Source organism: Procambarus clarkii, chromosome 38, assembly GCF_040958095.1.
Source record: "Procambarus clarkii isolate CNS0578487 chromosome 38, FALCON_Pclarkii_2.0, whole genome shotgun sequence".
Lineage (NCBI taxonomy): Eukaryota > Metazoa > Arthropoda > Malacostraca > Decapoda > Cambaridae > Procambarus > Procambarus clarkii.
In genome coordinates, this window is record NC_091187.1 from 6,648,722 (window position 1) to 6,666,865 (window position 18,144).

Below are 18,144 nucleotides of genomic sequence, written 5' to 3' on the forward strand. Positions count from 1 at the left end.
CTTGATTTTAATGAATAAACCTTTTCAGTTCTCTAATATTACATTATTTTAGCTAGTTAGCAAATTAGTTATACCATCAGTCAGAATGACTACTGCACGGCAGTACATATTAAATCAAATTTCCTCATTTGATTTTGGGGTGATCATGATGTTGCGTGATGTTATTGTCTAGTAACTCAATAGTTACAAGTCACAGCGACCCTAGACAGTGACCTTACTGTAGTGTCATAGTCTCTTTGATCTTGAATGAACCAATAATACTTTACTGTATAATAATGTAGAATACAACTTATACAATAATGTTATCAGTTCTTAGGAGCTTTTTCTGAGTTTGCCTATAATTCAGCAACTATGTAACACACCATTACATGTCACTGCGACCCTAGTTGTTGCGTTTATTGTAAGCTTTAGAGGGTTCATGATTGCAGATAACTTAATCATTAAATATTTCAATGTTTAATCCTTAATTTGTTGTATAAGCTATTAACAATAAAATTATTTCGTCTAGAGTATCTAAGAGTTTGCAAAACTTTAAGACTTAGTAACATAAACATTACATGTCATAGCGACACCAGTCACAGAGTTTATTGTAGGCTTTATTAGTCATTAACTTTAGATGATCCACAATAACATGTTCCATTCAACATGAATTTCTCTACAAGATTCAAATTTCTTGTATGTCCTTGACAATTACGGAACATCCGTTATGTGTGTACTAACATACTAACATTAATACTAACTTCGGGATAGGTGTGTCAGTACTCAACATTGCACTGCGACCCGAGAAATCACCCCCTGGAGTTATGTTGGAAATTTCCAACACTAATACACTACTATTGTATTATAATAAATCATTATTATTATATACTAACTACAGTAGTCACTAAATTTACTAACAGTAATGTTCACATAAACTAACCATTATATCTGCGTATTAATGCTAGAATTCTTACGAAATAAAGCACCAACATTGCGTCAGATTATATCTAGTTAAACACATTTATTACCAATGTGCTACAGAATTGAATGTGGTTCTCTAAAATCATCTGTATTCCGTGTGATAATTATTTACGGATAACATAACTCCCAAATAATTCTAAATCGAGAGTTTTTAGTTACAATTGTTATCAAGTAATAGTTTTTCTGTCACGCGTGAATGCCATGGAGAAAACTAAAATCTTCTCCATTTCTCGTTTATCACCATAAGACGAGAAAACAATAATATTTAAATCCCTAGAATCAAAACCCAGTCATTTTTAAAGTATTTCAACCACAATTGCGCGAAATAGTATTATTCGTGATAAATAATTTCGGTGGTGAATGCGGGACGCAGGTTGAGGAGGGAGGAGACGCCATTGTTGAGGCTGGTGTTGCGGAGTGAGCAGCCAGCGTGCGTACTTGGACAGAGGAAAGTCGTGGCGTCAGAGTCTGAGACACGTGGCGTTGGGATTATCAGCAAGAATTACACTGATACCCAACTTATAACGAATAATTATTCTTCCACGTACTCCATAGTGCTCGGTCAAACAATAACGCGTCGAGAATCAAGCCAAACTCTCAATCACGTGTACAACATCATGGAAGTTTGAGACTGAGACGCGATATCGGCAGACTTCAGCATATACTGCGCTCATGCTAAGTATATTTTCTTTCTTGATGCATCATTAGAGATTGTATATTTCGTGGGTAGTCTGTCATTACATAGCGGGACGACAACAAATCCAATATTAGTACCGCATTAATTTTCATTTTCTATTTTCATAAATTTTGAGATTTAAGTAGCCTAGTTCAATGCAACGTAATATCCTTTAAATTACAGCTCGTATGTGAGGAGTCAACGAGTCGTTAACAACATTCGTGTTATTCACCTCTAATGGCTTCTATGTGGAGATCCTGAGATCACGAGGACGAAGCACGAACGATGTCATAGAAATCGTCTTAAAGCTAAGACTTTTTGTACACATTTAATTATTCCAATTTATTATACATATCCATAATATTATCATATCGAGTACTTACTATATGAATTTGGAGATTGGTGTGTTTACTTAGATGATTGCTCTTTAATTCTAACAATCATTAATATTCTCTATTTGGATTTACCTATTGATTCTATAATATTTTGGTCATAATATTCTTTACTCAACAATGAACTGATGACGAACCACACTAGTTCCTAGACGTATATGAAGTTCTAGCAATACCCCCCCCCAATGTAGGTGTTTGAGGCTTTGACTTTAGTTAATTAACCATACAGTCCATTATTTATTTAAGTGATTATTCTTTCTAATATTTATCCATAGACACTGGTTCTTCCTTGTGTTTCTAATGATCACTTTTTATTAGTTTCCCTCTTTTCTCAGAAGTGGGTGGTCCTTCGTTATTAAATTAAATAATTAAATAATTGAGTCAAGCCCCAGATATCCCACATCAGTAGAGGGTGGGCTGTAGCTACAGGTCCAGCACCAACCCCCTGCCAGTAGAATGGGGCTGGAAATACAGGTCCAGCACCAACCCACTGCCAGTAAAAGGGGGCTGAGGCAACAGGTCCGGCACCATCCCCCCCCCCCTGCCAGTAGTGGTGGGTTGGAGCTACAGGTCCAGCACAAACTTCTTGCCAGTAGAAGGGGGCTGGAGCTCCAGGTCCAGCACCATCCCCCTGCCAGTAGAGGGGGCTGTAGCTACATTTCCAGCACCAATCCCCTGCCAGTAGAGAGGGCTGGAGATACAGGTCCAGCACCAACTCCCTGCCAGTAGATGGGGGCTGGGGCAACAGGTCCAGCACCAATTCTCCTGCAAGTAGAGTGGGGCTGCAGCTACAGATCCAGTACCAACCCCCTGTCAGTAGAGGTGGGCTGGAGCTACAGGTCCAGCATCAACCCCCTCCCAGTGGAGGGACGTCTGGAGATACAGGTCCAGCACCAACCCCCTGCCAGTAAAGGGGTGCTGGGGTTACAGGTCCAGCACCAACCCCCTGTCAGTAGAGGGGGGTTGTAGCTACACGTCCAGCACCAATCCCCTGCCAGTAGAGGGGGCTGGAGCTACAGGTCCAGAATCAACCCCCCTTGCCAGTAGAGGTGGGCTGGACATACAGGTCTAGCACTAACTTCCTGCCAGTAGATGGGGGGCTGGAGCTACAGGTCCAGCACCTACATTCTGCCAATAGAAAGGGGTTGGGGCTACAGATCCAGCACCATCCCCTCTGCCAGTAGAGGGGGGGGCTGTAGCTACAGGTCCAGCACCAACCCCCTGCCAGTAGAATGGGGCTGGGGATACAGGTCCAGCACCAACCCCCTGCCAGTAAAAGGGGGCTGGAGCTACAGGTCCAGCACCAACCCCCTGCCAGTAGAGGTGGGCTGGAGCTACAGGTCCAGCACCAACCCCCTGCCAGTAGAGGGGGCTGGACCTACAGGTCCAGCACTAACCCCCTGCCAGTAGAGGGGAGCTAGAGCTACTGGTCCAGCACCAACCCACTGCCAGTAGAGGGGAACTAGAGCTACAGGTCCAGAACCAACTCCCTGCCATGAGGGAGGGGGGGGGCCGGAGATACAGGTCCAGCGTTAACCCCCTGCCAGTAGAGGTGGGCTGGATCTACAGGTCCAGCACCAACCCACTGCCAGTAGAGGTGGGCTGGATCTACAGGTCCAGCACCAACCCCCCTGTCAGTAGAGGTGGGCTGGAGCTACAGGTCCAGCACCAACCCCCTGCCAGTAGAGGGGGGCTGGAGCTATTGGTCCAGCAGCAACCCCGTGCCAGTAAGGAGGGGGGGTGGCTGGAGCTACAGGTCCAGCACCAACCCCCCTGTCAGTAGCGGTGGGCTGGAGCTAAAGGTTCAGAACCAACTCCCGGCCAGTAAGGAGGGGGAGTAGAGCTACAGGTCCAGCACCAACCCCCTGCCAGTAGAGGGGTGCTGGACTACAGGTCCAGCAACAACCCCCTGCCAGTAGAGGGGGGCTGGAGCTACAGGTCCAGCACCAACCCCGTGCCAGTAAGGGGGGGGGGTAGAGGTACAGGTCCAGAACCAACCCCCTGCCAGTAGAGGAAGGCTGGAGCTACAGGTCCAGCACCAACCCAATGCCAGTAGAGGGGGCTAGATTTACAGGTCCAGCACCATCCCCTTGCCAGTAGAGTGGGGCTGGAGCTACATGTCCAGCATCAACCCCTGCCAGTAGAGGGGGGCTGGAGCTACAGGTCCAGCACCAACCCCCTGCCAGTAGAGGGGGGCTGGAGCTACAGGTCCAGCACCAACCCCTTGCCAGTAGAGGGGGGCTGGAGCTACAGGTCCAGCACCAACCCCCTGCCAGTAGAGATGGGCTGGAACTACAGGTCCAGCACCAACTCCCTGCCAGAAGGGGGGGGGGTGGGGTTGGAGCTACAAGTGCAGCACTAACCCCCTGTCAGAAGAGGTGGGCTGGAGGAACTAGCCGAGCACCAACCCGCCAGTAGATGGGGGCTGGAGCTACAGGACCAGTACCAACCCCCTGCCAATATTGGGAAGGGGGGGGGGGGCTGGAGCTACAGGTCCAGAACCAACCCCCTGCCAGTAGAGGGGAGCTCGAGCTACAGGTCCAGCACCAACACCCTGCCAGTAGAAGAGGGGGCTGAAGCTCCAGGTCCAGCATCAACCCACTGCCAGTAGAGGGGGGCTGGCGCTACAGGTCCAGCACCAACCCCCTGCCAGTAGAGAGGGGCCGGAGCTACAGGTCCAGCACCAACCCCCTGCCAGTAGAGTGTGGCTGGAGCTACAGTTCCAGCACCAACCCCCTGCCAATAGAGAGGGGGGGCTGGAGCTACAGGTCCAGCACCAGCCCCCTGCCAGTTGAGCGGAGCTGGAGCTACAGGTCCAGCACCAACCCCCTGCCAGTAGAGGGGGGCTGGAGCTACAGGTCCAGCACCAACCCCCTGCCAGGAGAGGGGGGCGGGAGCTACAGGCCGAGCACCAACCCGTCAATAGAGGGGGGAGGCAGGAGCTACAGGACCAGCACCAACCCCCTGCCAGTAGAGGGGTGGGGGTAGCTGGAGCTACAGGACCAGCACCAACCCCCTGCAAGTAGAGGGGGGCTGGAGCTACAGGTCCAGCACCAACCCCTTGCCAGTAGAAGGGGGCTGGTGCTACAGGTCCAGCACCAACCCCCTGCCAGTAGAAGGGGGCTGGAGCTACTGGTCCAGCAGCAACCCCGTGCCAGTAAGGAGGGGGGGTGGCTGGAGCTACAGGGCCAGCACCAACCCCCCTGCCAGTAGCGGTGGGCTGGAGCTAAAGGTTCAGAACCAACCCCCTGCCAGTAGAGGTGGGCTGGAGTTACAGGTCCAGCACCAACCCCGTGCCAGTAAGGAGGGGGGGGGGTAGAGCTACAGGTCCAGCACCAACCCCCTGCCAGTAGAGGAGGGCTGGACTACAGGTCCAGCAACAACCCCCTGCCAGTAGAGGTGGGCTGGAGTTACAGGTCCAGCACCAACCCCGTGCCAGTAAGGGGGGGGGGGGGTAGAGGTACAGGTCCAGCACCAACTCCGTGCCAATAAGGGGGGGGGGGCAGAGGTACAGGTCCAGAACCAACCCCCTGCCAGTAGAGGGGGGCTGGAGGAACTAGCCGAGCACCAACCCGCCAGTAGAGGGGGGCTGGAGCTACAGGACCAGTACCAACCCCCTGCCAATATTGGGAAGGGGGGGGGGGCTTGAGCTACAGGTCCAGAACCAACCCCCTGCCAGTAGAGGGGAGCTCGAGCTACAGGTCCAGCACCAACACCCTGCCAGTAGAAGAGGGGGCTGAAGCTCCAGGTCCAGCACCAACCCACTGCCAGTAGAGGGGGGCTGGCGCTACAGGTTCAGCACCAACCCCCTGCCAGTAGAGAGGGGCCGGAGCTACAGGTCCAGCACCAACCCCCTGCCAGTAGAGTGTGGCTGGAGCTACAGTTCCAGCACCAACCCCCTGCCAATAGAGAGGGGGGGCTGGAGCTACAGGTCCAGCACCAACCCCCTGCCAGTAGAGTGTGGCTGGAGCTACAGTTCCAGCACCAACCCCCTGCTAGTAGAGGGGGGCTGGAGCTACAGGTCCCGCACCAACCCCCTGCCAGTAGAGGGGTGCTGGAGCTACAGGTCCAGGACTAACCCCATGCCAGTAGAGGGGGGCTAGAGCTACAGGTTCAGCACCAACCCCCTGCCAGTAGAGAGGGGCTGGAGCTACAGGTCAAGCACCAACCCCTTGCCAGTAGAGGGGGGCTGGAGCTACAGGTCCAGCACCAACTCCCTGCCAGTAGAGGGGGGGCTGGAGCTACAAACCCAGCACCAACCCTCCCTCCCTGCCAGGGGAGGCTGCATTTTCAGGTCCAGCACCAACCCATCTGCCAGTAGAGGGGGGCTCGAGCTACAGGTACAGCACGAACCCCCTGCCAGTAGAGGGGGCTGGAGCTACAAGTCCAGCACCATCCCCATGCCAGTAGAGGGGGGCTCGAGCTACAGGTCCAGCACCATCCCCCTGCCAGTAGAGGGGGCTCGAGCTACAGGTCCAGCACCAATCCCCTGCCAGTAGAGAGGGGCTGGAGTTACAGGTCCAGCACCAACCCCCTGCCAGTAGAGGGGGGCTGGAGCTACAGGTTCACCACCAACCCCTGCCAGTAGAGGGGGACTGGAGCTACAGGTCCAGCACCAACCTCCTGCCAGTAAAGGGGGGCTGGAGCTACAGGTACAGCACCAACCCTCTGCCAGTAGAGGGGGCTAGATTTATAGGTCCAGCACCATCCCCTTGCCAGTAGTGTGGGGCTGGAGCTACATGTCCAGCACCAACCCCTGCCAGTAGAGGGGGGCTGGAGCTACAGGTCCAGCACCAACCCCCTGCCAGTAGAGGTGGGCTGGAGCTACAGGTCCAGAACCAACCCCCTGCCAGTAGAGGGGGAGCTGGAGCTACAGGTCCAGCACGAACCCCCTGCCAGTATAGGGGGCTGGAGCGACAGGTCCAGAACTTATCCCCTACCAGTAGAGAGGGGCTGGAGCTGCAGGTCCAGCACCAACCCCCTGCCAGTAGAGGGGGGCTAGAGCTACAGATCCAGCATCAACCCCTTGCCGGGATGGAGGTACAGGTCCAGAACCTACCCCCTGCCAGTAGAGAAGGGGCTGGAGATATAGGTCCAGCACCAACCCCCTGCCAGTAAAGGGGCGCGGGAGCTACAGATCCATCACCAACCCCCTACCAGTAGAGGTGGGCTTTAGCTACAGGTCCAGCACCAACCCCCTGCCAGTAGAGGGGGGCTGGAGCAACAGGTCCAGCACCAACCTCCCTGCCAGTAGAGGGGGGCTGGAGCTACAGGTCCAGCACCAACCCTTTGCCAGTAGAGGGGGGCTGGAGCTACAGGTCCATCACCAACCCCCTACCAGTAGAGGGGTGCTGGAGCTACAGGCCGAGCACCCACCCGCCAATAGAGGGGGGAGGCAGGAGCTAGAGGACCAGCACCAACCACCTGCCAGTAGAGGGGGGGAGGTAGCTGGAGCTACAGGACCAGCACCAACCCCCTGCAAGTAGAGGTGGGCTGGAGCTACATGTCCAGCACCAACCCCCTGCCAGTAGGAAGGGGCTGGAGCTACAGGTCCAGCACCAACCCCCTGCCAGTAGAGGGGGCTGGAGCTACAGGTCCCGCACCAACCCCCTGCCAGTAGAGGGGTGCTGGAGCTACAGGTCCAGGACTAACCCCATGCCAGGAGAGGGTTGCTGGAGCTACAGGCCGAGCACCAACCCCGTGCCAGTAGAAGGGGGGGGGGTAGCTGGAGCTACAGGACAAGCACCAACCCCCTGCAAGTAGAGGTGGGCTGGAGCTACAGGTCCAGCACCAACCCCCTGCCAGTAGAGGGGGGGGGACTGAAGCTACAGGTCCAGCACCAACCCCTTGCCAGTAGAAGGGGGCTGGAGCTACAGTTCCAGCACCAACCCCCTGCCAGTAGAGGGGGCTAGAGCTACAGGTCCCGCACCAACCCCCTGCCAGTAGACAGGTGCTGGAGCTACAGGTTCAGCACCAACCCCCTGCCAGTAGAGGGGGGGCTGTAGCTACAGGTCCAGCACCAACCCCCTGCCAGTAGAGGTGGGCTGGAGCTACAGGTCCAGCACCAATCCCCAGCCAGTAGAGGGCGGGTGGAGCTACAGGTCCAGCACGAACCCCCTACCAGTAGAGGGGGGCTGGAGCTACAGGTCCAGCACCAACCCCCTGCCAGTAGAGGGGGGCTGGAGCTACAGGTCCAGCACCAACCCCCTGCCAGTAGAGGGGGCTGGAGCTACAAATATAGCACTAACCCCCCCCCCCCCTGCCAGTAGAGGGGGGCTGCATTTACAGGTCCAGCACCAACCCCCTGCCAGTAGAGGTGGGCTGGAGCTACAGGTCCAGAACCTACCCCCTGCCAGTAGAGGGGGGCTGGAGCTACAGATCCATCACCAACACCCTACCAGTAGAGGTGGGCTGTAGCTACAGGTCCAGCACCAACCCCCTGCCAGTAGAGGGGGCTGGAGCTACAGGTCCAGCACCAACCCCCTGCCAGTATAGTGGGCTGGAGCTAGAGGTCCAGAACTTATCCCCTGCCAGTAGAGGGGGGCTGGAGCTGCAGGTCCAGCACCAACCCCCTGCCAGTAGAAGGGGGTTTAGCTACAGGTCCAGAACCTACCCCCTGCCAGGAGAGGGGGGCTGGAGCTACAGGTTCAGCACCAACTCCCTTCCAGTAGAGGGGGGCTAGAGCTACAGATCCAGCATCAACCCCTTGCCGGGCTGGAAGTACAGGTCCAGAACCTACCCCCTGCCAGTAGAGGTGGGCTGTAGCTACAGGTCCAGCACCAACCCCCTGCCAGTAGAGGGGGGCTGGAGCAACAGGTCCAGCACCAACCTCCCTGCCAGTAGAGGGGGGGCTGGAGCTACAGGTCCAGCACCTACCCTTTGCCAGTAGAGGGGGGCTGGAGCTACAGGTCCATCACCAACCCCCTGCCAGTAGAGAGGGGCTGGAGCTACAGGTCCAGCACCAAGCCCCTGCCAGTAGAGGGGGGCTGGAGCTACAGGCCGAGCACCCACCCGCCAATAGAGGGGGGAGGCAGGAGCTACAGGACCAGCACCAACCCCCTGCCAATAGAGGGGGGGGTGGCTGGAGCTACAGGACCAGCACCAACCCTTTGCCAGTAGAAGGGCGCTGGAGCTACAGATCCATCACCAACCCACTGCAAGTAGAGGTGGGCTGGAGCTACATGTCCAGCACCAACCCCCTGCCAGTAGAGGGGGCTGGAGCTACAGGTCCCGCACCAACCCCCTGCCAGTAGAGGGGTGCGGGAACTACAGGTCCAGGACTAACCCCATGCCAATAGAGGGGGGCTGGAGCTACAGGACCAGCACCAACCCCCTGCCAGGAGAGGGGGGCTGGAGCTACAGGCCGAGCACCAACCCCCTGCCAGTAGAAGGGGGGGGGGTAGCTGGAGCTACAAGACCAGCACCAACCCCCTTCCAGTAGAGGGGGGCTGGAGCTACAGGTCCAGCACCAACCCCCTGCCAGTAGAGGGGGGCTGGAGCTACTGGTCCAGCACCAACACCTGCCAGTAGAGGGAGGCTGGAGCTACAGGTCCAGCACCAACCCCCTGCCAGTAGAGGGGGGCTGGAGCTACAGGTCCAGGACCAACCCCTTGCTAGTAGACGGGGGCTGGAGCTACAGGTCCAGCACCAACCCCCTGCCAGTAGAGATGGGCTGGAACTACAGGTCCAGCACCAACTTCCTGCCAGAAGGGGGGGGGGGGGGTGGGGTTGGAGCTACAAGTCCAGCACTAACCCCCTGTCAGAAGAGGTGGGTTGGAGGTGCAGGTCCAGAACCAACCCCCTGCCATTAAAGGGGGGGAGGGGGGAGCTGGACCTACAGGTCCAGCACCAACCCCCTGCCAGTAGAGGTGGGCTGGAGCTACAGGTCCAGAACCAACCCCCTGCCAGTAGAGGGGGAGCTGGAGCTACAGGTCCAGCACCAACCCCCTGCCAGTATAGGGGGCTGGAGCTACAAGTCCAGCACTAACCCCCTGTCAGAAGAGGTGGGTTGGAGGTGCAGGTCCAGAACCAACCCCCTGCCATTATAGGGGGGGGGGAGCAGGACCTACAGGTCCAGCACCAACCCCCTGCCAGTAGAGGTGGGCTGGAGCTACAGGTCCAGAACCAACCCCCTGCCAGTAGAGGGGGGCTGGAGCAACAGGTCCAGCACCAACCTCCCTGCCAGTAGAGGGGGGCTGGAGCTACAGGTCCAGCACCAACCCTTTGCCAGTAGAGGGGGGCTGGAGCTACAGGTCCATCACCAACCCCCTACCAGTAGAGGGGGGCTGGAGCTACAGGTCCAGCACCAACCCCCTGCCAGTAGAGGGGGGCTGGAGCTACAGGCCGAGCACCCACCCGCCAATAGAGGGGGGAGGCAGGAGCTACAGGACCAGCACCAACCCCCTGCCAGTAGAGGGGGGGGGGGGTGGCTGGAGCTACAGTACCAGCACCAACCCCCTGCAAGTAGAGGTGGGCTGGAGCTGCATGTCCAACACCAACCCCCTGCCAGTAGGAAGGGGCTGGAGCTACAGGTCCAGCACCAACCCCCTGCCACTAGAGGGGGCTGGAGCTACAGGTCCCGCACCAACCCCCTGCCATTAGAGGGGTGCTGGAGCTACAGGTCCAGGACTAACCCCATGCCAGTAGAGGGGTGCTGGAGCTACAGGTCCAGCACCAACCCCCTGCCAGGAGAGGGGGGCTGGAGCTACACGCCGAGCACCAACCCCCTGCCAGTAGAAGGGGGGGGGGGGGTAGCTGGAGCTACAGGACCAGCACCAACCCCCTGCAAGTAGAGGTGGGCTGGAGCTACATGTCCAGCACCAACCCCCTGCCAGTAGGAAGGGGCTGGAGCTACAGGTCCAGCACCAACCCCCTGCCAGTAGAGGGGGCCTGGAGCTACAGGTCCAGCACCAACCCCCTGCTAGGAGAGGGGGGCTGGAGCTACAGGTCCAGCACCAACCCCCTGCCGGTAGAGATGGGCTGGAACTACAGGTCCAGCATCAACTCCCTGCCAGAAGGGGGGGGGTGGGGTTGGAGCTACATGTCCAGGACTAACCCCCTGTCAGAAGAGGTGGGCTGGAGGAACTAGCCGAGCACCAACCCGCCAGTAGAGAGGGGCTGGAGCTACAGGACCAGTACCAACCCCCTGCCAATATTGGGAAGGGGGGGGGGGGGCTGGAGCTACAGGTCCAGAACCAACCCCCTGCCAGTAGAGGGGAGCTCGAGCTACAGGTCCAGCACCAACACCCTGCCAGTAGAAGAGGGGGCTGAAGATCCAGGTCCAGCACCAACCCACTGCCAGTAGAGGGGGGCTGGCGCTACAGGTCCAGCACCAACCCCCTGCCAGTAGAGAGGGGCCGGAGCTACAGGTCCAGCACCAACCCCCTGCCAGTAGAGTGTGGCTGGAGCTACAGTTCCAGCACCAACCCCCTGCCAGTAGAGGGGGGCTGGAGCTACAGGTCCCGCACCAACCCCCTGCCAGTAGAGGGGTGCTGGAGCTACAGGTCCAGGACTAACCCCATGCCAGTAGAGGGGGGCTAGAGCTACAGGTTCAGCACCAACCCCCTGCCAGTAGAGAGGGGCTGGAGCTACAGGTCAAGCACCAACCCCTTGCCAGTAGAGGGGGGCTGGAGCTACAGGTCCAGCACCAACTCCCTGCCAGTAGAGGGGGGGCTGGAGCTACAAACCCAGCACCAACCCTCCCTCCCTGCCAGGGGAGGCTGCATTTTCAGGTCCAGCACCAACCCATCTGCCAGTAGAGGGGGGCTCGAGCTACAGGTACAGCACCAACCCCCTGCCAGTAGAGGGGGCTGGAGCTACAAGTCCAGCACCATCCCCATGCCAGTAGAGGGGGGCTCGAGCTACAGGTCCAGCACCATCCCCCTGCCAGTAGAGGGGGCTCGAGCTACAGGTCCAGCACCAATCCCCTGCCAGTAGAGAGGGGCTGGAGTTACAGGTCCAGCACCAACCCCCTGCCAGTAGAGGGGGGCTGGAGCTACAGGTTCACCACCAACCCCTGCCAGTAGAGGGGGACTGGAGCTACAGGTCCAGCACCAACCTCCTGCCAGTAAAGGGGGGCTGGAGCTACAGGTACAGCACCAACCCTCTGCCAGTAGAGGGGGCTAGATTTATAGGTCCAGCACCATCCCCTTGCCAGTAGTGTGGGGCTGGAGCTACATGTCCAGCACCAACCCCTGCCAGTAGAGGGGGGCTGGAGCTACAGGTCCAGCACCAACCCCCTGCCAGTAGAGGTGGGGTGGAGCTACAGGTCCAGAACCAACCCCCTGCCAGTAGAGGGGGAGCTGGAGCTACAGGTCCAGCACGAACCCCCTGCCAGTATAGGGGGCTGGAGCGACAGGTCCAGAACTTATCCCCTGCCAGTAGAGAGGGGCTGGAGCTGCAGGTCCAGCACCAACCCCCTGCCAGTAGAGGGGGGCTGCATTTACAGGTCCAGCACCAACCCCCTGCCAGTAGAGGGGGGCTGGAGCTACAGGTCCAGAACCTACCCCCTGCCAGTAGAGGGGGGCTGGAGCTACAGATCCATCACCAACACCCTACCAGTAGAGGTGGGCTGTAGCTACAGGTCCAGCACCAACCCCCTGCCAGTAGAGGGGGCTGGAGCTACAGGTCCAGCACCAACCCCCTGCCAGTATAGTGGGCTGGAGCTAGAGGTCCTGAACTTATCCCCTGCCAGTAGAGGGGGGCTGGAGCTGCAGGTCCAGCACCAACCCCCTGCCAGTAGATGGGGGTTTAGCTACAGGTCCAGAACCTACCCCCTGCCAGGAGAGGGGGGCTAGAGCTACAGATCCAGCATCAACCCCTTGCCGGGCTGGAAGTACAGGTCCAGAACCTACCCCCTGCCAGTAGAGGTGGGCTGTAGCTACAGGTCCAGCACCAACCCCCTGCCAGTAGAGGGGGGCTGGAGCAACAGGTCCAGCACCAACCTCCCTGCCAGTAGAGGGGGGGCTGGAGCAACAGGTCCAGCACCAACCCTTTGCCAGTAGAGGGGGGCTGGAGCTACAGGTCCATCACCAACCCCCTGCCAGTAGAGGGGGGCTGGAGCTACAGGTCCAGCACCAAGCCCCTGCCAGTAGAGGGGGGCTGGAGCTACAGGCCGAGCACCCACCCGCCAATAGAGGGGGGAGGCAGGAGCTACAGGACCAGCACCAACCCCCTGCCAATAGAGGGGGGGGGGGTGGCTGGAGCTACAGGACCAGCACCAACCCTTTGCCAGTAGAAGGGCGCTGGAGCTACAGATCCATCACCAACCCACTGCAAGTAGAGGTGGGCTGGAGCTACATGTCCAGCACCAACCCCCTGCCAGTAGAGGGGGGCTGGAGCTACAGGTCCCGCACCAACCCCCTGCCAGTAGAGGGGTGCTGGAACTACAGGTCCAGGACTAACCCCATGCCAATAGAGGGGGGCTGGAGCTACAGGACCAGCACCAACCCCCTGCCAGGAGAGGGGGGCTGGAGCTACAGGCCGAGCACCAACCCCCTGCCAGTAGAAGGGGGGGGGGGGTAGCTGGAGCTACAAGACCAGCACCAACCCCCTTCCAGTAGTGGGGGGCTGGAGCTACAGGTCCAGCACCAACCCCCTGCCAGTAGAGGGGGGCTGGAGCTACTGGTCCAGCACCAACACCTGCCAGTAGAGGGAGGCTGGAGCTACAGGTCCAGCACCAACCCCCTGCCAGTAGAGGGGGGCTGGAGCTACAGGTCCAGGACCAACCCCTTGCTAGTAGACGGGGGCTGGAGCTACAGGTCCAGCACCAACCCCCTGCCAGTAGAGATGGGCTGGAACTACAGGTCCAGCACCAACTTCCTGACAGAAGGGGGGGGGGGTGGGGTTGGAGCTACAAGTCCAGCACTAACCCCCTGTCAGAAGAGGTGGGTTGGAGGTGCAGGTCCAGAACCAACCCCCTGCCATTATAGGGGGGGGGGGAGCTGGACCTACAGGTCCAGCACCAACCCCCTGCCAGTAGAGGTGGGCTGGAGCTACAGGTCCAGAACCAACCCCCTGCCAGTGGAGGGGGAGCTGGAGCTACAGGTCCAGCACCAACCCCCTGCCAGTATAGGGGGCTGGAGCTACAGGTCCAGAACTTATCCCCTACAAGTAGAGGTGGGCTGTAGCTGCAGGTCCAGCACCAACCCCCTGCCAGTAGAGGGGGGCTAGAGCTACAGGTCCAGAACCTACCCCCTACCAGGAGAGGGGGCTGGAGCAACAGGTTCAGCACCAACCCCCTGCCAGTAGAGGGGGGCTAGAGCTACAGATCCAGCATCAACCCCTTGCCGGGCTGGAGGTACAGGTCCAGAACCTACCCCCTGCCAGTAGAGAAGGGGCTGGAGATATAGGTCCAGCACCAACCCTCTGCCAGTAGAGGGGCGCTGGAGCTACAGATCCATCACCAACCCCCTACCAGTAGAGGTGGGCAGTAGCTACAGGTCCAGCACCAACCCCCTGCCAGTAGAGGGGGGCTGGAGCAACAGGTCCAGCACCAACCTCCCTGCCAGTAGAGGGGGGCTGGAGCTACAGGTCCAGCACCAACCCTTTGCCAGTAGAGGGGGGCTGGAGCTACAGGTCCATCCCCAACCCCCTACCAGTAGAGGGGGGCTGGAGCTACAGGTCCAGCACCAACCCCCTGCCAGTAGAGGGGGGCTGGAGCTACAGGCCGAGCACCCACCCGCCAACAGAGGGGGGAGGCAGGAGCTACAGGACCAGCACCAACCCCCTGCAAGTAGAGGTGGGCTGGAGCTACATGTCCAACACCAACCCCCTGCCAGTAGGAAGGGGCTGGAGCTACAGGTCCAGCACCAACCCCCTGCCACTAGAGGGGGGCTGGAGCTACAGGTCCCGCACCAACCCCCTGCCATTAGAGGGGTGCTGGAGCTACAGGTCCAGGACTAACCCCATGCCAGTAGAGGGGTGCTGGAGCTACAGGTCCAGCACCAACCCCCTGCCAGGAGAGGGGGGCTGGAGCTACACGCCGAGCACCAACCCCCTGCCAGTAGAAGGGGGGGGGGGGTAGCTGGAGCTACAGGACCAGCACCAACCCCCTGCAAGTAGAGGTGGGCTGGAGCTACATGTCCAGCACCAACCCCCGGCCAGTAGGAAGGGGCTGGAGCTACAGGTCCAGCACCAACCCCCTGCCAGTAGAGGGGGGCTGGAGCTACAGGTCCAGCACCAACCCCCTGCTAGGAGAGGGGGGCTGGAGCTACAGGCCGAGCACCAACCCCCTGCCAGTAGAAGGGGGGGGGTAGCTGGAGCTACAGGACCAGCACCAACCCCCTGCAAGTAGAGGTGGGCTGGAGCTACAGGTCCAGCACCAACCCCCTGCCAGTAGAGGGGGGGGCTAGAGCTACAGGTCCTGCACCAACCCCCTGCCAGTAGAGGGGGGCTGGAGCTACAGGTCCAGCACCAACCCCTTGCCAGTAGAGGGGGCTGGAGCTACAAATCCAGCACTAACCCCCCCCCCCCTGCCAGTAGAGGGGGTGCTGCATTTACAGGTCCAGCACCAACCCCCTGCCAGTAGAGGTGGGCTGGAGCTACAGGTCCAGAACCTACCCCCTGCCAGTAGACGGGGGCTTAAGCTGCAGGTCCAGCACCAACCCTCTGGCAGTAGAGGGGGGCTAGAGCTACAGGTCCAGCACCAACCCCCTACCAGTAGAGGGGGGCTAGAGCTACAGGTCCAGCACCAACCCCTTGCCAGGCTGGAGCTACAGGTCCAGAACCTACCCCCTGCCAGTAGAGAGGAGGCTGGAGATATAGGTCAAGCACCGACCCTCTGCCAGAAGAGTTGGGCTGTAGCTACAGGTCCAGCACCAACCCCCTGCCAGTAGAGGGGGCTGGAGCTACAGGTCCAGCACCAACCCCCCTGCCAGTATAGTGGGCTGGAGCTACAGGTCCAGAACTTATCCCCTGCCAGTAGAGGGGGGCTGGAGCTGCAGGTCCAGCACCAACCCCCTGCCAGTAGATGGGGGTGGAGCTACAGGTCCAGAACCTACCCCCTGCCAGGAGAGGGGGGCTGGAGCTACAGGTTCAGCACCAACCCCCTGCCAGTAGAGGGGGGCTAGAGCTACAGATCCAGCATCAACCCCTTGCCGGGCTGGAGGTACAGGTCCAGAACCTACCCCCTGCCAGTAGAGAAGGGGCTGGAGATATAGGTCCAGCACCAACCCCCTGCCAGTAGAGGGGCGCTGGAGCTACAGATCCATCACCAACCCCCTACCAGTAGAGGTGGGCTGTAGCTACAGGTCCAGCACCAACCCCCTGCCAGTAGAGGGGGGCTGGAGCAACAGGTCCAGCACTAACCTCCCTGCCAGTAGAGGGGGGCTGGAGCTACAGGTCCAGCACCAACCCATTGCCAGTAGAGGGGGGCTGGAGCTACAGGTCCATCACCAACCCCCTGCCAGTAGAGGGGGGCTGGAGCTACAGGTCCAGCACCAACCCCCTGCCAGTAGAGGGGGGCTGGAGCTACAGGCCGAGCACCCACCCGCCAATAGAGGGGGGAGGCAGGAGCTACAGGACCAGCACCAACCCCCTGCCAGTAGAGGGGGGGGGGTGGCTGGAGCTACAGTACCAGCACCAACCCCCTGCAAGTAGAGGTGGGCTGGAGCTACATGTCCAGCACCAACCCCCTGCCAGTAGGAAGGGGCTGGAGCTACAGGTCCAGCACCAACCCCCTGCCAGTAGAGGGGGGCTGGAGCTACAGGTCCCGCACCAACTCCCTGCCAGTAGAGGGGTGCTGGAGCTACAGGTCCAGGACTAACCCCATGCCAGTAGAGGGGGGCTGGAGCTACAGGTCCAGCACCAACCCCCTGCTAGGAGAGGGGGGCTGGAGCTACAGGCCGAGCACCAACCCCCTGCCAGTAGAAGGGGGATGGGGTAGCTGGAGCTACAGGACCAGCACCAACCCCCTGCAAGTAGAGGTGGGCTGGAGCTACAGATCCAGCACCATCCCCCTGCCAATAGAGGGGGGCTGGAGCTACAGGTCCAGCACCAACCCCTTGCCAGTAGAAGGGGGCTGGAGCTACAGATCCATCACCAACACCCTACCAGTAGAGGTGGGCTGTAGCTACAGGTCCAGTACAAACCCCCTGCCAGTAGAGGGGCGCTGAACCTACAGGTCCAGAACCTACCTTCTGCCAGTAGAAGGGGGCTGGAGCTACAGGTCCAGCACCAACCCCCTGCCAGTAGAGGTGGGCTGGAGCTACAGGTCCAGCACCAATCCCCAGCCAGTAGACGGGGGGTGGAGCTACAGGTCCAGCACCATCCCCCTGCCAGTAGAGGGGGGCTGTAGCTACAGGTCCAGCACCAACCCCCTGTCAGTGGAGGGGGGCTGGAGCTACAGGTCCAGCACCAACCTCCTGCCAGTAGAGGGGGGCTGTAGCTACAGGTCCAGCACCAACCCCCTGCCAGTAGAGGTGGGCTGGAGCTACAGGTCCAGCACCAATCCCCTGCCAGTAGAGGGGGGTGGAGCTACAGGTCCAGCACCAACGCCCTGTCAGTGGAGGGGGGCTGGAGGTACAGGTCCAGCACCAATCCCCTGTCAGTGGAGGGGGGCTGGAGGTACAGGTCCGGCACCAACCCCCTGCCAGTAGAGGAGGGCTCGATAATGGCGCTGACACTTACCACAGGTTATAATGGGGCTGACACTGACTATAGGTGATAATGGGGCTGACACTGACCACAGGTGATAATGGAGCTGACACTTACCACAGGTCATAATGGGGCTGACACTGACCACAGGTGATAATGGGGCTGACACTGCCCACAGATGATAATGAGGCTGACACTGTCCACAGGTGGTAATGGGGCTGACACTGACCACAGGTGATAATGGGCTGACACTGTCCACAGGTGATAATGGGGCTGACACTGACCACAGGTGATAATGGGGCTGACACTGTCCACAGGTTAAGGACCTTCGCAGGATTGTGAGGGAGCCCGTCAAGAGGCTGGTGGAGGCTGGCCGGGTGTTGGCCGTCCAGAAAGACCAAGATGGCCGCCGCTCCGCCAGGATAACTCTACAAGACGGACAGCTGTACCTCCACTCACTCCTGCGTCAGCCCACGCTCGCCCACGCCCACACCCTCCAGGTTACTTTATTACACCCACTAG

General features: G+C 59.0%; 1 protein-coding gene and 1 long non-coding RNA gene across 2 annotated transcripts in view; both read left to right on the top strand.

Annotated features, from left to right (window-relative positions):
- Positions 1-18,144, top strand: part of LOC138372375 (uncharacterized) — a 311,387-nt gene that overhangs the window by 157,865 nt on the left and 135,378 nt on the right. The gene's annotated exons all lie outside the window — the stretch shown is intronic.
- The window catches only part of LOC123751186 (uncharacterized), a 32,057-nt gene that overhangs the window by 9,343 nt on the left and 4,570 nt on the right, over positions 1-18,144 (top strand). The window contains exon 4 of the mRNA XM_069337447.1: positions 17,940-18,122. Within this exon, the coding sequence (XP_069193548.1) occupies positions 17,940-18,122 (183 nt within the window). The remainder of the gene's footprint in view (positions 1-17,939; positions 18,123-18,144) is intronic.